This window comes from Tupaia chinensis, unplaced genomic scaffold, assembly GCF_000334495.1.
Source record: "Tupaia chinensis unplaced genomic scaffold, TupChi_1.0 Scaffold000386_1, whole genome shotgun sequence".
Lineage (NCBI taxonomy): Eukaryota > Metazoa > Chordata > Mammalia > Scandentia > Tupaiidae > Tupaia > Tupaia belangeri.
The window spans coordinates 2,189,761-2,209,033 of record NW_006159888.1 but is presented as its reverse complement, the minus strand read 5'-3'; the positions used below and the strand labels follow the sequence as shown (position 1 = coordinate 2,209,033).

General features: G+C 40.8%; 1 protein-coding gene across 2 annotated transcripts in view; it reads left to right on the top strand.

Annotated features, from left to right (window-relative positions):
• UGGT1 (UDP-glucose glycoprotein glucosyltransferase 1) overlaps window positions 1-19,273 on the top strand; it is a 140,015-nt gene that overhangs the window by 112,305 nt on the left and 8,437 nt on the right. For both annotated transcript variants that reach the window (XM_006153676.3, XM_006153675.3), the window contains 9 exons: window positions 293-451; window positions 979-1,064; window positions 3,022-3,106; window positions 4,382-4,470; window positions 5,021-5,125; window positions 6,593-6,677; window positions 9,022-9,204; window positions 10,560-10,720; window positions 12,073-12,187. In XM_006153676.3, coding sequence (XP_006153738.1) covers window positions 293-451; window positions 979-1,064; window positions 3,022-3,106; window positions 4,382-4,470; window positions 5,021-5,125; window positions 6,593-6,677; window positions 9,022-9,204; window positions 10,560-10,720; window positions 12,073-12,187 — 1,068 coding nt within the window. The remainder of the gene's footprint in view (window positions 1-292; window positions 452-978; window positions 1,065-3,021; window positions 3,107-4,381; window positions 4,471-5,020; window positions 5,126-6,592; window positions 6,678-9,021; window positions 9,205-10,559; window positions 10,721-12,072; window positions 12,188-19,273) is intronic.

The following is a 19,273-nucleotide window of genomic DNA, read 5'->3' as shown; positions in this document are numbered from 1 at the left end:
AGTGGACTATGTGGGAGTCCAGCGACATAGCCATTATGCTAACTGCTGGTTCCCGCCCCCCAATTTTGTTTGTACCCTTTGTCAGGCAGTCCCCTCCCTTAGCCCCTGGCCTTGGGCAGTGACTAATGTGCTTTCTGTCAGTATATTTTTGCTTTTTCCCAAATTTCTTAAAATAACCACCATGCAGGATATAAATTCTTTTTGTCTACTTCATTCACTTTGCAAACTGCATTTCAGCTGATCCCATGTGGTTGTTGATTAGTCTTCAGGTGAGTTTATTTTGATGTTGCAGGTGGACAGCATAGTAGCCGCTGAGTACGAGCTGGAGTACCTGTTGCTAGAAGGTCACTGCTATGATATCACCACAGGCCAGCCCCCACGAGGACTGCAGTTCACTTTAGGAACGTCAGCCAACCCCGTCATTGTCGACACCATTGTCATGGCCAATCTGGTAAATACCCCGTTCATCTGATGGTGATATTGTAGTCATGTTCATTTGAACATTACAATTTATGTGGAGCAGTTCGCATTATGAACCAGAGGGTGAGATCAAACCTCATAACCGGTTGAATTTATTAGTCCATGCAAATATCACTAGTTCAGTTAAACTGTCAGGTTAGGTGACATGGTCACCTTAAAAGAAAAAACACTGGAGTACTCTGCTGTGACTGAGTTGGCCCCTTGAAAGTGGATTGCTTGGAGCTGTTCTTTGGAGGTTCACAGCTTGTTCACAAACGGCATTGTCGAGTCTTCACTGCAGCACGGCTATCGGGCAGACTTCTTGGCTAGACTTCCCAGGGTGCTTTGGCTAGTTTCTAATGTGTCATTGGTTTTTGCTTTTGTTTTTAAAGAGTTGCACTGATTTGTTATCCTTCTTATTTAAATTATAGGTGACTTATGCTTCAGCAAAAGAAGTCCCTTAAAAACAAGATCTTGACATTTTGCAGAGAGCTAAACTTTTGCTTTTTCTTGCTCTAGGGCTACTTTCAGTTGAAGGCCAACCCTGGAGCTTGGATCCTTAGACTGAGGAAGGGACGCTCTGAAGATATTTATAGGATCTATAGGTAGGACTATGTGGTGCTGGTATATTGTTCCCAAATAGTTTGAAATGAGAACTAGTTCTAATTGAGTATGTCCCTGGCAATTAGCCAGGGAACATGAATCCAGTTTACAGTTGTATGTGTCATGATTCAGTAGTTTTCCAGGAGATTAAATATGAAGAATTATTAGGGTAGAATTATATAATAGAAGGTAAAATAGCAATAAGTATGGTTAGGTTTTATTCATTGGTGATTCCTTATTCTAACAATGTCTCAGAACCAACCCATTCTTTCACTGAGATGTAGGCCATAGGCAAACGAGAAACTGAGTCATTGGAAGAAAGGAGAAAAGGAAGAACAAACTTTTTTACCCAGAGAGTATAGCCTTGATCCTGAATAATTTGCAAATACACAGTGCGTGTAAGTAGGCGTAGACTGTGAAGCCTTGCTGTTAGTATGCTCTTTCTTGGTCTATAGTGGTATAGACGTACTCCTAGAACATTCTGTCAGTAGCCAGGTTTTTGCTTAAAGTACATTTGTTAGTTAAAAAAATTATGCTGCCTTTTTTGGTCTAAATTCTGCTTAGCATAATTTAAACTAGTTTTGAGCTGTATAAAAAGACTTCTTACTGGCACTAGCTGGTGACATGGTGGTTAAGGCAGCTAGATCCCACATGGCCTACTACACAGTTTGAGTCCTGAATCTAATGGTTTGAAAGGCATACTGGGCTCATGTAGGTATGTGCTCAAAATCCTGAGAGAATGGAGGAGAAGGGATTGCAGTTTGGCCATCCCTCCTGGGGAATGCTTTCTTACTTTCTCTAACTCTCTCTCTCTGACAAGCACACATGCCGCATAGAAAAACTTTTAAAAAAAATAAATAAAGACTTATTGTTAATTTGTTTATGGAGTAATTTTCTTTAGAGTTTAGGAAGCATCTCTGTGTGTCCTTGCCTTAGTAACATAGTCTCTGACACGTGGGAAGGCAGTGTGGATAAATGTGTATTTCTTACTGAAAATAGATGTTTCTATTATAGTAATATCTTTGTAAATAGTAGGAGGTGTTTCTCCAAATAACATTTTCTCTAGATAGAGTTTTACAGAGCTTTAGTTGTGCTCCCACACCTGCCCCTCCTGTTTGCCCTGGCCCTTGCCAGCCCTCCCCCCTCCTAGGAGCGTGCATGGTACCCTTCCTCCAGCACGGCCAGTGGGCTCCTGTGTTCTTGTCTTCCCCACTGGATCTTCTTGGTCTGAGGAATGTTTCATACTTCATATTTCTCCCCCTTTAGAATCTTATTTTTGCCTGTGTGCCCAGCTCTCTGCTGGATGACAGCAATACAGTTAACTCGTATTGTTATTTTGACTTCCTTCACCTTGAAATTTGGTGACTGAAAAGTTTGGGCATTGCAAGTGTTAATACAGAAATGTAAATTGTAATTTTTCCTCCTCCTCTAGGTTGTACTTGGAAACCAAGTTTGTTACAGTGTTTTCTACAGACTACAGGAAGCAGATCAGGGTTGGGTACAACACCTGGGCTTGGCTGATGGTGTGCCTCCAGTCAGCAGGAGAGACTATTTAGATGCCTTAATGAAACGGTTCCAGATAGAGAGTAGGCATGCTGCGGTCCCAGTGCTGGTTCTAAGTGGCCCACCCCACTTGCGTTGCATATTTGAAGGAGCTGTGTTTGGCTCAGAACTTATGAACACAGATGCTTGTCCAGTGTTCCTGTGCTTGTCCCTTGTGAGAGCCTCTCATACCAAGACAGGTCATTTAAGGAAAACTTATGAAGGAAGCTTGGGCACACACCTTGGTAAAGATAGAGATTTCAGTGAGTGCTTCTGTGCAGCTTGAAGGGGCTTCCTTCAGGTTGTGCAAAAGTGGTTTGCTCTGACAAAGTCCTTTAGAGTAAAGATGAGGACAACTACAACAGGCTATCAGACCACTAGCTGTGATTTGTAATGTCCGTCTTACTTTCCTCTCAGCCATGATGGAACAGACTCTCCTCCTGATGCCAATGAGGTGGTAGTTGTCCTCAATAACTTCAAAAGCAAAATCATTAAAGTGAAGGTGAGTTGGTATATAAGGTTGCTGCTCTGTTACAGTTGGTAAAACGACTGCATTCTGTTAATTTGGTAGCTGTCATGCAAAAAGTATACACCGTGAAACCAGCCTACAACTGTGGCAATCACAGCAGTGATGCTCTAAGACAAATGTCTTTATAAATGTGAGTTTGTGGCTTTCTTCAGGAGAGATTGTACCTTTTGGATAATACCTGTGAGCAATACATTATATAAAGTAAATGGTTCTCATAGATGGCTGTGCTGCTTATATGAGAGGAATACAAAAGTTCACGGATAAATGGAAGTAAAGTACGACTTTTTTTTTGGTGCAAAAATGTTTTGAAATCCATGCACAGTTTATTAATTTATCTATTGCCAGAGGGTACGTGGGTGACAGAGAGAGAGAGAATGAAAACCCCCTAATGGGGCATAGTTATGCTGCAGTCCTTTTTCTTTCATCCTGTCAGGAGTTTTGAGCACACATGCACACATGCCTGGTGTGTTTTGCAAGCCATTGTGGCCAAAATTGGAACCATGTTTGGCTATGTTTGGCCATGTGGGATCTGGCTTTTTGTACATATTGCTTAACCGAGCACTACAGTGCTAGTCCTCCATGGATCTTTTAAAAACCCCTGTATAGCCACAGTTCATAGTATTATTGACTATTGTATTCTCAGAACAGTGGGGGAAATGCCAATGAAAATTACAGCAATAATAATAAAGTGGAAGTTCTCTGTAATTTCTTCTCACTTCTACTCTCTACTGTCAGAACTTAGAAGTTCATAGTGCCTTTAATTCAAATAAAATGTTTTATGGAATAATCATTATACAAAGTAAAATGTAAAGTGGGCCACATGTGGCTGAGCAGAAAAAATGCACACTGTGCTGTAGAGAGAATCCAGCCTGTGCTTGTGCTAGTAAATCCTAAAAAAGGCAGTGGCATGAAACGCCTCCTTCCTGGCAGCTCTCTCCCTAGAACTAGCTGTTGGTGTGGTGAATTGTGCCTCTGGTTTTTCTCAGACCGTATGTTCTACACAGTTGAATTTGAGGTTCTTTGCCCATTTTGCAAGCTGACATATCTGTTATCTAATTTGAACTGTCTCCTCACTTGAGAGTTCAGTGTGCCCATCTTGATGAAGATGCTTTTATTGAATATTTGTAGACTTGGAAGGGGAGAGTTGATGGCTCCCTGTTGTTGGCAGTGCGTGTGGTGCACGTCATCACAGGTCAGTTTTATGCCCTGAGCCCTATTAGGAGAAATAACCTTCACATCTGATTGCAGGTTCAGAAGAAGGCAGACATGGTGAATGAAGATTTGCTGAGTGATGGAACGAATGAGAATGAATCTGGATTTTGGGATTCCTTCAAATGGTAAATTAGCCAAAAGAAGTTGTTTTTTAAGAAAAACAAATATAAACACAATCTCTTCCTCTTTCATTTGAGTAATCCTTTCTGGGCCTTTCACCTTCTGCTTGGTGCAGTCAGATCTTGCATATATATATTTGGAGTAAATTGATGAGTTAAATGAGGCTCACGTCTCCTCATGGTGGTTACTTCTGCATAGTACTTCTTGACTCCCATTGGGTTGTACCTGCTCTCTGGAGTTGATAGGTACTGGTTCAGTTTACTTCCCATTGTACTAATTGTGTTCTGTGGATCAGCCTGCATTCAGTTCGTCCCTAAAGCAGCTGACATTGTGGGTGTACATCCCTCTTGTCCCGTGACTGCTTTTCTGGGCCTGTTTTCTCCCAGGCTCCGAGGGCTGCTTCGGTATCTGCTCCCTGTGTCAGCATTACATGCTCCAGGGGAGGACTCCGGGAGGAAGGAGAGTTGGACGTATCACTGCTTCCCTCTCTCCTTGAAGGGTTTTGTGTCTGTCCAGCATTTCAAGTCGTCTTTGTTTTTACCTTTATTGTTCCAGGGGCTTCACAGGAGGACAGAAGACTGAGGAAGTGAAACAGGATAAAGATGATATAATTAATATTTTCTCTGTTGCATCTGGTCATCTCTATGAACGATTTCTTCGGTTAGTTGTATTATTTCCTTGATTTGTGCATACATTTATCATATTATTCTTATTTAGAGAGCAAAAGTTTTCTGGGCATCTGCCCATTTATTCTTGTGTATTTGAAGCACCAAGGATTGTTCATGGTTGGCTTACGTAGTTGTGTTTATCTTGATCCAGTTAGCTCTGAAGTGCAGCTGCGTGGTGAGTGCCTCTGTGCGGATCTTACCAGGCTGTAGACCTTTACTGTCATTGCGCACACATGATAGACCATGGTGGTTACTTGGCTGCCAAGTAAGCATAACCCAGAACTAGGAGGCAGGCATAGAGAATAGGAGAACAAACTGTGGAATACTTCATTGCCTTCTATAGATTTAAGAACCAGGAGGCCTCTTGGTTCTTTTGTGAGAACACTCCGTTTTATAAAGAAACCATGATCTGGAGTGTGAAGGACCTTGCCTGACCAGGATAATACTGGCCTGGGCTGGCTGCAGCGGCCTGTAGTGGGGAGGCACTTGGGAGTGCCTGGCATGGTGTCAGGAGGATCGCTGCTGAAGACATGACTTTGCCAGAGAGTCATTCGTCATGCCCAGGGTTTTTATCCCTTTTAATTTTTCAGTACAAATCTAGCATAGGAAAGAATACAATGCCATTGTGCTCATGTTTAGCTCTGCTGTGACCTAAAATAGTGATGATGGTTCCTCCACTCAAAATATGCTTTTGTTTTCGAAGTAGGTAATTCAGAGCCTATAACCATTGGCTTCCCTTGCCCCTCCCTGCTCTCCTCCCTGGCAGGACTCTCTGTGAGGCTGCACATGCTCACACACTCTTCTCACAGGACCATGAGCAGCTGCGACTCAGTGATGGTTTCGAAGAGGGTTGTAGTCAGTTATCACAGCACCAATCTCCATCTGTCCCATAATTGACACATCAGTTCATGAATAGGTTGTTTCAAGGCATAACATTAAGACATTTTCCTGGGGCCAGCAGGTGGCCTAGTGGTTAAGGTGCTGGACTCTCACATGGTGAACCATGGTTTGATTCCTGGACTCAGCAGCTAGAAGATCACACCAGGCACATGTGCATATGTGCCCAAAATCCCAAGAGAAGGATGAAGGAGAGGGGATTGTGACATGGACCTCTCCCCAAGGGTGATTTCTCATATTTTCTCTCTTTGTCTCTCTCTCTCTGGTGTGTACATGCGCCCAATAGCAAAAACCTTAAAAAAAAAAAAATTTGGCTTTATCAATTATTTCTGCAGGTGAGAAACAACACTTTTCTCCTATCCAGTGTTAACTTTATAAGTAGGAATAAGCACAGTTTTTTCATTTTCCACTAGTAAGGGTGCCTGTTTGCCTAATTGAGCCATCAGTTAGCTCTACTGTGAAGGTTGTCTAGTGGTCTTATGGTTGGCTTTGCATAATGTCGAGTTAAAAAGCATTTAGGAATATTACTACTATAATCTGCTCTTTTTTTTTTTTTTTGCAGCATAATGATGCTTTCAGTGCTGAAGAATACCAAGACTCCTGTGAAATTCTGGTTCTTGAAGAATTATTTGTCTCCTACATTTAAGGTTTGTTTCACTGGGAAGAGGAGAACATTCCTATTAAGGTGATAATTTCCAGGATTTTTTTTTTTTTTTTTTGGAGAGATTTTCACTGTAGGGCGCGTGTGCTCGCCAGACAGACAGAGAGAGACATAGAGACAGAAAGCGAGAAATCACCCCCCAGAGGGGATGGTCACGCCGCAATCCCTTCTCCTCCATTCTCCTCTCGGGATCTTGGGCACGCACGCACACGCGCCCGGTGTGAGTTTTAAGCCACCGGGTCCGGGACACGAACCGCGGTCAACTACGTGGGAGTCCAGCAACATAGCCATTACGCTAACTGCTGGTTCCCTAATTTCCAGGATTTTTTTTTCTACTATTTTTGATTTAGTTGTATATCAATTTTTAAAAATTAGGCTAAACTAGTTTCATATTTCGATGCTGATTATTCTCCTAGTTCTTTTTTTTTTTTTTTTTTAAGAGAGATTTTTGCTATAGGTCATATGCACTTGCCAGAGAGACAGAAAACAAGAAATCATCCCCTGGGGGGATAGCCATGCCACCATCCCTTCTCCTCCATTCTCCTCTCAGGATTTTGGATATGCACGCACATGCACTCAGCATGAGTTTTAAGCCGCTAGGTCCAGGACTAGAACCGCAGTTGACTCTGTGAGAGTCCAGTGATGTAACCATTATGCCATCTGCTGGTCCCTCTTCTAGATTTTTTTTTTAAGAATTATTTTGTTTAACTTTATTTCTTTCTCTTTATTTTGACCAGGAAGGGACAGAGCAAGAGAGAAAGAATGAGAGAGAGAGAGAGAAAAAAAAAAAGCAAGCTGCCAGGTCCAGGACTCTTATCAGTGGTCGGCCATGTGGGAGTCCAGTGCCTTTAACCATTGTGTCACCTGCTGGCCCCCTAGATTGTTGGAATTGGGAGGGATAGTTGTTAATAAAATCAAACACAAAATTGTGGCCTGCTTGAAGCTTAGATAAAATATAAGAGTCTATATCTTTTGTTAAAAGCGATATTTTGAAAAATATTCCCTTTTTCTGAAGCATACATGTCTGTCCTTAATTTAGAAGGCATAATGGTGGTTTAAGTTGAAGAGAATAGTTTGTTGTGAACCTCAGTTTAACGATCTATGGAAGCAGCTCTTCATCTGTGCAGAACAAAAATCACACAGGGAAAGTTGCTTGCTTTATTTATATCAAGATTTTTCGGGAACCAGCAGTTAGCATAATGGCTATCACTGGACTCCCATGTAGTCGTCTGCAGTTTGAGTCCCAGACCCGGTGGCTTAAAACCCACGCCGAGCGCGTGTGCGTGTGTGCCCAAGATCCCGAGAGGAGAATGGAGAAGGGATTGCAGCGTGACCATCCCCCCTGGCGGGTGATTTCTTGCTTTCTGTCTCTATGTCTCTCTGTCTGTCTGGCGAGTGCACGTGCCCTATAGTGAAAACCTCCCCCCAAAAATAAATAAATAAATAAATAAATAAGATTTTTCAATTAAAATTTATTGAACAACTTTAACGTACATCTGGTAACATCTCTCCTAGATAAAATATTCACTTCTGGTCCCCTAGGGCAACTTGTATTTAGAATCCGAAAGACTTACTCATTAATGGAAACAAACTTGCTCAGAGTTTTGACTTTAACTATGTTATTATTCCCTCAGTTAGGCCTTGTCTTGAAAAAGGCTTATAATTAAGCTCCTTAAAATGTCTTACTGAAATCAAGTTTAGACAAATGAACTTAAAGTAAATATGCCTTAAAAACATACACACAGAGACCCGCAGATCCGCAGATGGTATAAAGGTTATATTGCTGGACTCCAACATAGTCGACTACAGTCTGATTCCCAGACCTGGCGGCTTAAAACTTATGCTGAGTATGTGTGCTTGTGTGCCCAGAATCCCGAGAGAAGAATTGAGGAGAAGGGGTTGGGGTGTGACCACAAAGCATGATTTCTTGCTTTCTGTGTATCTGTCTCTCGAGCGAGTGCATGCACCCTATAGCAAAAGTCAGTCTCTCTCTCACACACACACACACATAAATCTGAAAGTCTTCACTTAAACATTTCTGTCATTTCTTGTCATGACTAGGAGTCATAAAGAAATGGGGACTCGGCAAAGGTTTATATGTATTCTTTTATGTAGCTACATGTGAATCAGGGCTAAATTCCTTATAAGACCACTGTTTTGGTAAATGTTAGGTCACTGGCGAAGTGATGAACCATTTACATAGAAAAACTCGTCATGCCTTTTCTAATGTTTCACTTGTGCCATTGTTTTGGTGGTTGACTGATACTATAAAGTTAGTGCTTGTAATCAGAAAAGTGATTTTGTTTGTTGTTCCCTGTGTGTAAAAATAGGAGTTTATACCTTACATGGCAAATGAATACAATTTCCAGTATGAGCTTGTTCAATACAAATGGCCCCGGTGGCTCCATCAGCAGACTGAAAAACAGCGCATCATCTGGGGTTACAAGATCCTCTTCCTTGATGTTCTTTTCCCACTAGTTGTTGACAAATTCCTGTTTGTCGATGCTGATCAGGTAAGCTCTTAATGGACAGCTTTTAAGTTTATATTAAAGTCAGAAGGCTTCTTTATGCTTTTAGAATGGCTTTCCAATTGTGGAAAGGTATATGCTTATTTTACAATATTCAGAAAATACAGAAAGTTATTGCCTAGATGAAACCACTTTTTAAAATTTTATTTTTATTATTATTATTTTTTAATTTGACCACAAACAGAGAAAGAGAGAAAGTAAGAAAGCAAGCCACCAGGTCCAAGATCCGAACCATGGTCAGCCATGTGAGAGTCCAGTGCCTTAACAACCATACCTCCTGCTGACCCCAGATGGATTCACTTTTTTATTTTGCATTTAGTATATTTTTCATTTTTAACATAGTTATGACAGCATAATGTATGCCATTGTATGTTATTCACTAACTCATTTGTATCCCAAAGAGCTAAAAATTAAGGCCAATAGGTGGCTTGGTGGTTAAGCTGCTGGACTTCCACATGGCCAGCCACTATTCAAGTCCTGAACCTGGAGGCTTGAAAATCACACTGGGCACATGTATGTACCTGCCCAAAATCCCAAGAGGAGAGTGAAAAAGGAATTGCAGCATGGCCATCCTTCCTATTGGGTGATTTCTCACTTTCCCTCTCTCTCTCTCTCTCTCTCCAGTGAGCACATGAGCCCTATGACAAAAACCTATATTAATAAAAAAAAAAAAGAACTAAATATTAGAAAATTAAGATTCAGCAGTATTTGCCATAATCTCCAAGACATAAGAGTAATAGGCAGGGTGGTAGAGGCAGAGCTCAAAATTGAGACTTTGTGGATGTCCCTCATACATGTTCTTCTGCCTCACCAGCCACTTGAATAAAGTGATGTAATGTATGCCGAAGTCCTTTGGACAAAGGCTTCGTCCACCTCTTTGTAATTCCCTGCCTTAGCTGGCTCAACCTGAAATGTTTTGATTCTAATATAGCCACATTAATACTTATTGGGCACTTGTGATGGGCAAGGCAGTGTTTTAGGTCTGTGCGTGTGTTAACTTGGGTCTTTCCTGACAACCATATGAGATAGGGGCTAGCATTATCTACATTTTACAGATGAGGAAACAGGCCCAGGGATCCAAAGCAATGTAGATTTGTTACTCCTTTTGAATATTTAGAACACTGTGTGCCGCATGCTGGCATGAGTGACTCACGTGTTAGTTAGGGCAACCAGCTGATGAGTGGCAGAGTTCAGGCTTGAATGAAGCGTGTCTGCTGTGAGAACGTCACTGTTAGCCGCTGAGCTACCCTCCCTGCTCAGCCAGGCCCTTTGTGTTAGGGAAACTGCATTAGAGCTGTCTTCATGCTTGTTTAACGAACAACCGTTGATCTTTTCTTCAGATTGTGCGAACAGATCTGAAAGAGTTAAGAGATTTCAATTTGGATGGTGCTCCTTATGGCTACACTCCTTTCTGTGACAGCCGAAGAGAAATGGATGGCTACAGGTTCTGGAAGTCAGGGTACTGGGCCAGTCATCTGGCTGGACGGAAGTATCACATCAGGTACTGGAAAAGGCTCCTAGGACTTTCAAACCGCAATAGTGTGGTTTTCTTTCCTTGAAATCAATTCTGTTTGTTTAAAACTCTGACTAGGGAATACATTAGTATAGTTCACACTAAGAATCATAAAAAATATACAGTGAAAAAAGATCGTTTTAATCCTGTTTCTCTTATACTCTGCCAATTCCCACAACAGATAATTTCCCCTATTAACCTCCATCCTCCCAGAGTTTCTTAATTCTTACAACTATGTGTATTCTTTCTTACACAGAATATAACATTGCTTTTATACAGTTTCATAGCTTGGTTTTCTCACTTAATATCTTATAGTTCTTACCTCAAAATGTAGAGGGGAACCTTACTCCTTTTTACAGCTGCGTATTATTCCAGTGTGTGAGTGTTATTTATAGTCTTTTGCTATGACATACAATTTTACAATGAATAATCTACTAAGTACATTATTTTGCATATTACATGTTTGTCTGTAGTGTAAAATTTTAGAAATAAACCTATTAAGGTCGGTGTGAGCACTTGATGCATTTCTAATTAACGCCCCGTTATCTTCTCTGGGTAGAGTATGATTTAGAAGATTGAGAGAGTTGCAGGACTGTAGGAAGCTGCACAAACAAAGATAAATGTTGGAATATGGTGATTTCAGTGTCCTATTTTATGTTCCTGGTTCCCCAACCAGGAACCAATCTGTAATACTGTGGGTTTTTTCCCCTGTAACATTTAAGACATCACCAGGATATCTTTGATTGTTTTTTTATCAATTACTACAGTTTTTATTATCAAATCTTATTATTTTCTAGATTCTTTTTTTTGCTAGAGGGTTCATGTGCTTACCAGAGAGGGGTATGAACAGTGGGAAAGGGGTGCAGTGGACAGGGAGAAAGCACCCCCTAGTGGAGTGTGGTCATGCCACTATTCCTTCCTCTCCATTTCTTCATCCTGTTGGAATTTGGGGCAGGCACAAACATGTACCCAGCATATTTTAGAAGCCATCAGAGCCGGGATTTGAACTGCTCAGCCAGCTATGTAGGATCTAGCTCCTTTAGCCACTAGGCCACAGGCCAGCCCTTCCTAGAAATCTTCTGTCTGAGATTATTTCCTTAGGAAAGCAATTATGAGAAACAGTGGCAAAAATGAGCTAGTGGTGGCAGAGTTGGATTTTGCACTAACTTTTTAAAACATCTTTGAAGGCACACACACTGACCTTTAATTGCAGTAGGGCTACAACTTGCCTTTACAAAGAGAAGCCAGAATGTTTGGCTAGTGACCTATTCTATTTTCAGTGGGATTTGTTTTTCTGTGGTAATCCATGGTTGGTTGTAACATGGGTTTTTTCTGTTCAGTGCACTGTATGTTGTGGATTTGAAGAAGTTTAGGAAAATAGCTGCTGGTGACAGACTCAGGGGACAGTACCAAGGTCTGAGTCAGGATCCTAACAGCCTTTCAAATCTTGATCAAGTAAGTGGCCATTTGTTTATAGTTAATACTTTCAGTGGTGGGTATACAATGTTGTGTCAGAAAATATTCTTTGTGTCTCAGTTCTCTTCTCAGGACATTCACAAAAGGGATGATGAGGAAGGGCATATATTTTCCAAGGTTAGCTGAATCACTGCTAATTAATGCTAGGCATTTTTCATAGATGAGATTTAATATACATGTTTTAGATACATAGCTTTGAATATTTTAAGCATTTTGTTTCATTTAAGCCAACCTTATATACATGCATACATCAGAATGTTCTCATTTACAGTCTCATCAGCAGTGTAAGAGCTCCTGTTGTTCCATGTTCTGATCGATACTTACTGTCATTCTGTCAGTCTGGTAGAAGTGAGCTGGCATCTCATTGTCACTATCATTGGAGAGTTTAACCTATTTACATTCAATATAATTTAAAAAAATACTTTCACTGTGGTTGAGTATTATACCTTGAATGTTCATAGAAAATCACTTTCTTTTTTTTTTTTTTTTTTTAATTTGCCAGAGGGTGTATGAACTCATCAGAGAGAGAGAGAGCGAGCGAGCAGGAGAAAGCACCTGCCCCCTCCCCACCCCACCCCCCCCATGGGACATAGTTATTTCACGATCCTTTCTCCTCCATTTCTCTACCCTGTCAAGATTTGGGGCATGCCTCCATGCACGTGCACATGGGTACACACATGCATGTGCACGCATACACACACACATGTTTTTCAAGCATCCAGGGCTGGGATTTGAACCATCTAGTCAGCCATGTGGACTCTAGCTCCCTTAACCAGTAGGCCATGGGCCTGTTCATTTAGTGCAATTATTAATAAAGCAAGATTTACATCTGTCATTTTCTTTCCTTTCTTTTTTTTTTATTTGTTATCTCTTTTGTGTTCCTCAGTTCCTGCGTAACTGTTGCCTTTTTTTTTTTTTTTTGGAGAGGTTTTTGCTATAGGGTGCATGTGCTTGCAAGAAAGACAGAGAGAGACAGAGAGACAGAAAGTGAGAAATCACTCCTAAGGGGGGATGGCCACACCACAATCCCTTCTCCTTCGTTCTCCTCTCAGGATCTTGGGCACACATGCACCCAGCGTGAGTTTAAGCCACCAAGTCCGGGACTTGAACCACAGTTGACAACATGGGAGTCCAGCGACATAGCCATTATGCCATCTGCTGCTCCTAGCTGTTTACTTTTGTGTTATATATTTTCTAATTTTTTTTTTTTTAAGTTTTTGCTATAGGGTACATGCACTTGCTGGACACAGAGACAGAAAAGGAGAGGGAAGTTGAGAAATCTCCCCCAATCCCTCCTTCAGTTATCCTCTCAGGATTTTGAACATACACGCACTTGCACCTGGCATATTTTTCAAGTCATTGAGTCTGAAACTCAAGTCACTCAGTAAAGATGTGTGAGATCCAGCTGCCTTAATCTCTACAGCACCTTCTGGCTCTCTCATATGTTGTTTTAATTGGTCTTTTACTATATATTTTAAGTTTACTTCCTTTGTTCTTATCCTGATGGTTATATTAACATTTCATTTACAGCAATTTAGCTTAATTGATACCAACTTATTTTCAATAATGTGTAAAACTAGCTTATTTTCCCTCTCCTTTGTACTGTTTTCATATAATTTACATCTTTATAGATACTATGACTTTGATTTTCCTTAGTGTGAGGCCAACTAGTAACGATTTTTAATTTTATCTAAAAAGTTTTTTTTTTTCAGTTAATTTCTGTTCACACACACACAGACACATATATTTATAAGGGTCCAATTTTATTTATTTGTTTATTTTTTAAGGAGAGATTTTTGCTATAGGGCGTGTGTGCTCGTTGGAGAGACAGAGAAGACAGAAAACAAGAAATCACCCACACCATGGGAGATGGCCATAACACAGTCCCTTCTCCTCCATTCTCCTCTCAGAATCTTGGGCACATACACATATGTGCCCAGCGTGAGTTTCAAGCTTCTGGGTCTGGGACTCTAACTACAGTTGGCCATGTAGGAGTCCAGCAATGTAACCATTACACCATCTGCTTGTCCCCTAATTTCATTCTTTTACGTTAATTCTTTTTTAAAAAAATTTTTTAAAGAGTTCTTTATTTGGGACCAACAGATGGCCTAATGGTTACGTCACTGGACTCCCATGTAGTCATCTGCAGTTAGCGTCTTGGACCTGGCGGCTTAAAACTCACCCTGGACCCGTGTGCATGCGTGCCCAGAACCCTGAGAAGAGAATGGAGGAGAAAGGATTGTGGCTTAGCCATCCCTCCTGGGGTGTGATTTCTTGCTTTCTGTCTCTCTGTTGAGCGCACATGCTCTATAGCAAAAATCTCCCCCTCAAAAAATAAAAAGAATAGAATTATTTATTTAATTCCATTTGTTATTATTTTTATTTTTTAATTTGACCAGAGAGAAGCAGAGAAAGAAAAAAAGAGAAAGTGAGAAAACAAGTCACTAAGTCTGGGACGTGAACTATGGTTAGCTATGTGGGAGCCCAGTGCCTTCTACCATGCCACCTGCTGGCCCTACATTTATTCTTGATATTTTCCTTTCTTTTAAAAAATTATCTATTCAATTTTATTTATTCATTCATCTATTTTAATTTGACCAGAGAGAGACAATAGAAAGAGAAGAAGGAAAGTGGAAAAGCAAGCCACCAGATCCAGGGGCTTGAACTGTGGTCAGCTATGTGGGAGTGTCCAGTGCCTTAACCACCACACCACCTGCTGTTCCTGTTCTTGATATTTTCACTTTAGAAATCGCAACTCGACAGTTATTTAAGAACTTTGGATATAACTTATTGTTCCTTTGTCTTAAATGTTCTAGTTGGGTAGTTACCTGACATTCTAATTATTTTTTCCTTTGATGATTACCTGAGTTCAAGACTGTTTTGGCTTTTGGCAGATTTCTCTTTAGTATACCTAGGTTTTAGTTTCGGTTTTTCTTGTTTGGTCTTAACTATAATTTCTTAAACCTGTGGCTTCAATGGGTTTGGAAAAGTTCTCTACAACGATTCCTGTTTTAGTGGGTACATGTGCTGGCTAGAGAAAGCGAAGAGAGACAAAGACAGAGGGAGAAGGATTAACCTCATTAATGGGGCATGGTCATGCCACATCCCTTCTCTGATCTCCATCCTGTTGGGATTTGGTACACTTCACACACACCTGGAGTATTTCTCAAGCCACTAGGACCAGTGTAGTTGGCCACACAGAATCTGGCTCCTATAACTACCAGACCACTGGACTGCCCTCTGTGATTATTATTGAAATATTTCTGCTCTGTTGTCTTCTTTTTCTAACATCCTAGTTATATGTATGTGAGACTCTTTTTAGTGAACTTTATGTATTTCTCTTACTTTTATGTATTTCCTTGTGTTAGTCTCTCTGCTTCATTCTGATTATTTCCTAATTTGTTGAGCCTTCCATTTCTTTCTTTCTTTCTTTCTTTCTTTCTTTCTTTCTTTCTTTTTTAAGAGAGATTTTTGCTTTAGGGAGCATGCATGCTCTCAGAGAGACAGAAAGCAAGAAATCACCCCCTAGGGGAAATGGCCACACTGCAATCCCTTCTCCTCTGTTCTCCTCTTGGTATCTTGCGCATGCACACACACGTGCCCGGCATGAGTTTTAAGTCGCTGGGTCCAGGAGTTGAATTACAGTTGACTATGTGGAACTCCAGCAACATAACCATTATGCCATTTGCTCATCTCCCATTTGTTCTTAATTTTAGTTACAATACTTTGGTTTTATGTTTTTATTTGGATATTTTTTGTCTTGTTTCACTTCTGTGCTGAAATCTTGATTGTTTTTCTCTATCTTGTATATATTATTTACTTGAAAGTTTGTGTGTCACCTAGTATCTCTAATTTATGAAGCTGCTATGGGTCTTTTGTCTGTTATTTGTTTTCTTTGTGTTAATGTTGTCTCTCACATATCTTTGAAAATAATTATTTTATGTAACTTTATTTATTTATTTATTTTGATTTGACCAGAGAGGGACAGAGAGAGGAGGTAAGGGAGAAAGCAAGCCTCCAGGTCTGGGACTCAAACCGCCATTGGCCATGTGGGAGTCCAGCTCCCTCAATCACAATGCCACTTGCTGGTTCCATTTCTCACATATTTTTTTTTTTAACAGTATGTCAAGCATTGTTTGTGGAAATAATTTGAGATCAAGAATAATAGTATTGGGCCAGCAGGTGGCAGGAAAGTTAAGGCAGCTGGATCCCACATGCCTGACTGAATGGTTTGAGTCTTGGGCCTGTGGCTTGAAAATCATGCCAGGCATGTGTCTGCATAGGTGCCCAAAATCCTTATTGGTGAATAGTGAAGAAGGATTGTGGGGTGGCCATCGCCCTGGGGAGGGTGATTTCTCATTTTCCCTCTTTCTCTGGTGAGCACACACACTCTGTAGCAAAATTAAAAACCAAAGAGAAATAATGATATTAGCCAATAGAATTTATTTCTTTTTGTAAACTACATGGATGCACTGGCTAACCAGTATTATTTTAATCCAGCTTTAAAATTTGATGGGTTGAAGTTGAGTTGCACTATTTTTGTACCTGTTTCTGACTCTAAGTTATAGGTTGGGTCTCTTTTAACACATTGTCTGAGGTGAGGGCTTTCACCAGAACTCCCCTATACCACACAGGCCTTACTTACAGATTGTCTTTACCTCAGACTTGAATGACCATTAAAAGCCTCAGAAAACCTCACTAAGCAGCATATAACCTTGGGGTAAAGCCCCAGATTCTGGAGTCATTTTTGTGGACCCCTGTTCATATTTTTGAGAGATTTTTTGTGATAGGGCTCATGCACTCGCCAGAAAGAGAGAGACAGAGAGACAGAAAGCAAGAAATCACCCCCCAGGGGGGATGGCCACACCACAATCCCTTCTCCATTCTCCTCTCGGGATCTTGGGCACGCACACACCCACGCCTGGCGTGAGTTTTAAGTCACCAGATCTGGGACTTGAACTGCGGTCAACTACATGGGAGTCCAGCGACATAGCCGTTACACCAAGTGCTGATCGTTGGAACCTGTTCACTCCTGGTCCAATAATTTTTTTTACTATCTTGTTAGCTCTCTGGTGGACTCAAAAATATGCTTTTTATAATTTAATCAGGTTTTCTAGTTGTCCTCAGGACGCGTGCTAGTCGCGTTTACCCAGTCCATCAATATTAGACATGGAGTTCTACTTCTTTTCAAGCAGTATATAGAGTCAAAATTGATACTGTATTCTTTTGTTTGTTTGTGTTGTTGTTTTTTTTGTTTTGTTTTGTTTTGTTTTGTTGAGAGGTTTTCGCTATAGGGCTTATGTATCCGCCAGAAAAACTGAGAAAGACAGAAAGCAAGAAATCACCTCCCAAGGAGGATTGCCACACTGCAGTCCCTTCTCCTCCATTCTCCCATTCTCCTCTTGGGGTCTTGGGTACACATTCACACATGCCTGGCCTGAGTTTAAGCCACCGAGTCCTCGTTGACCGGCATTCACCGGTGTGGGAGCCCAGCGACAGCCATTATGCCAACTGCTGGTCCTGATCCTGTATTCTTAATTCAGCTTCCACTGAGGTGCTGCAAGTTCAATGGTTTGTAACACTTGATATCTTTTTTAAGAATTATTTTATTGGGAATCAGCAGTTAGTGTAATGGCTATGTCACTGGACTCCCACGTAGTTGACTGCGGTTTGCATCCTGGACCCGGTGGCTTAGAACTCACGCCGGGTGCATGTGCGTGCGTGCCCAAGATCCTGAGAGAAGAATGGAGGAGAAGGGATTGTGGCGTGACCAGGCCCCAACCCCCGGGGGGTGATTTTTCGCTTTCTGTCTCTATGTCTCTGTCTGTCTGGCGAGCGCACGTGCCCTATAGTGAAAACCTCTAAAAAAAAAAATTATTTTATTGGGACTAGCAGGTGGCGTGGTGGTTAAGGTGCTGGACACGCCCACATGGCTGACTGGGGTTTGAGTCCTGGACCTGGTGGCTTGCTTTCTCACTTCCTCTCTCTCTCACTCTCACCCTCTGTCTTTCTCTGGTCAAATTAAAAAAACAAACAAACAAACAAACAAACAAACAAACAAAAACTCTAATGAATAAATAAATAAATAAATAAAATAATTCTTTTTTTAAAAAGAATTATTTTATTTACTCTTAGTTATTATTAGTATTTTAATTTGTTATAGGGCATGTGTGCTCATTAGAGAGAAAGACAGAAAGTGAGAAAGCAACCTGTCAGGTATGAGACTCGAACTGTGGTCGACCATGTGGGAGTCCAGCACCTTAACCACTACACCACCTACTGACCCCAGTATTTGCTATCTTAATCCAGATTGTTTTAAATTTAGTTTGCATTAGAATTAGGTAAAGAGAATCATGGTCTGTTTATTAGTACCACCATATTCAGGGCTATGAAAGAATATTGGTGGACTTATTCTTTGTCAGTATCACAGTTGATTATTCCTGTACATTTTATTTCACGGAAGTCTTAGAACAATGGTATGTTTTATTGTGGCAAAACTTTAAAGATCTCTAAAGACAAAAGCTTTCAAGCATGGAGTTGGCTAGAAAAAAATGTGGGCCTTACGTATTGGGGAACAAGTCTCAGTAGACAAGGTGGACTCAGGATTCTTTTATGGAAAACTAAAATATAAGAACCATTGGTACCAGGAGATGGTGTAATGGTTACGTTACTGGGCTCCCATGTAGCTGACTGTGGTTCAAGTCCCAGATACGGTAACTTAAAACTCAACACTGGCACGTGTGCACCATCCCTCTGTATTTAGTTGACCCTTAAACAACACGGGTTTGAACTGTGCAGGTCCACTTTCAGTAAATACTGTAAAGATAATTTTTTTTAATGATTTTTTTTAAATAGCTTTATTTTTTTCCCTAGCTTATTTTATGTCAAGAATAGAGTATAATACAAAATATGTGTTAATTGACTATGTTATTGATAAGCAGATCAGTAGTTGAGTTTTTGGGGTGTTAAAGGTTGTTTGTGGATTTTGCACTGTGCAGTGGATTGGCGCCCCAAGCCCCGCACTGTTCAAGGGTCATCTGTAGTGAACTTCAGAGAGTCAGCAGG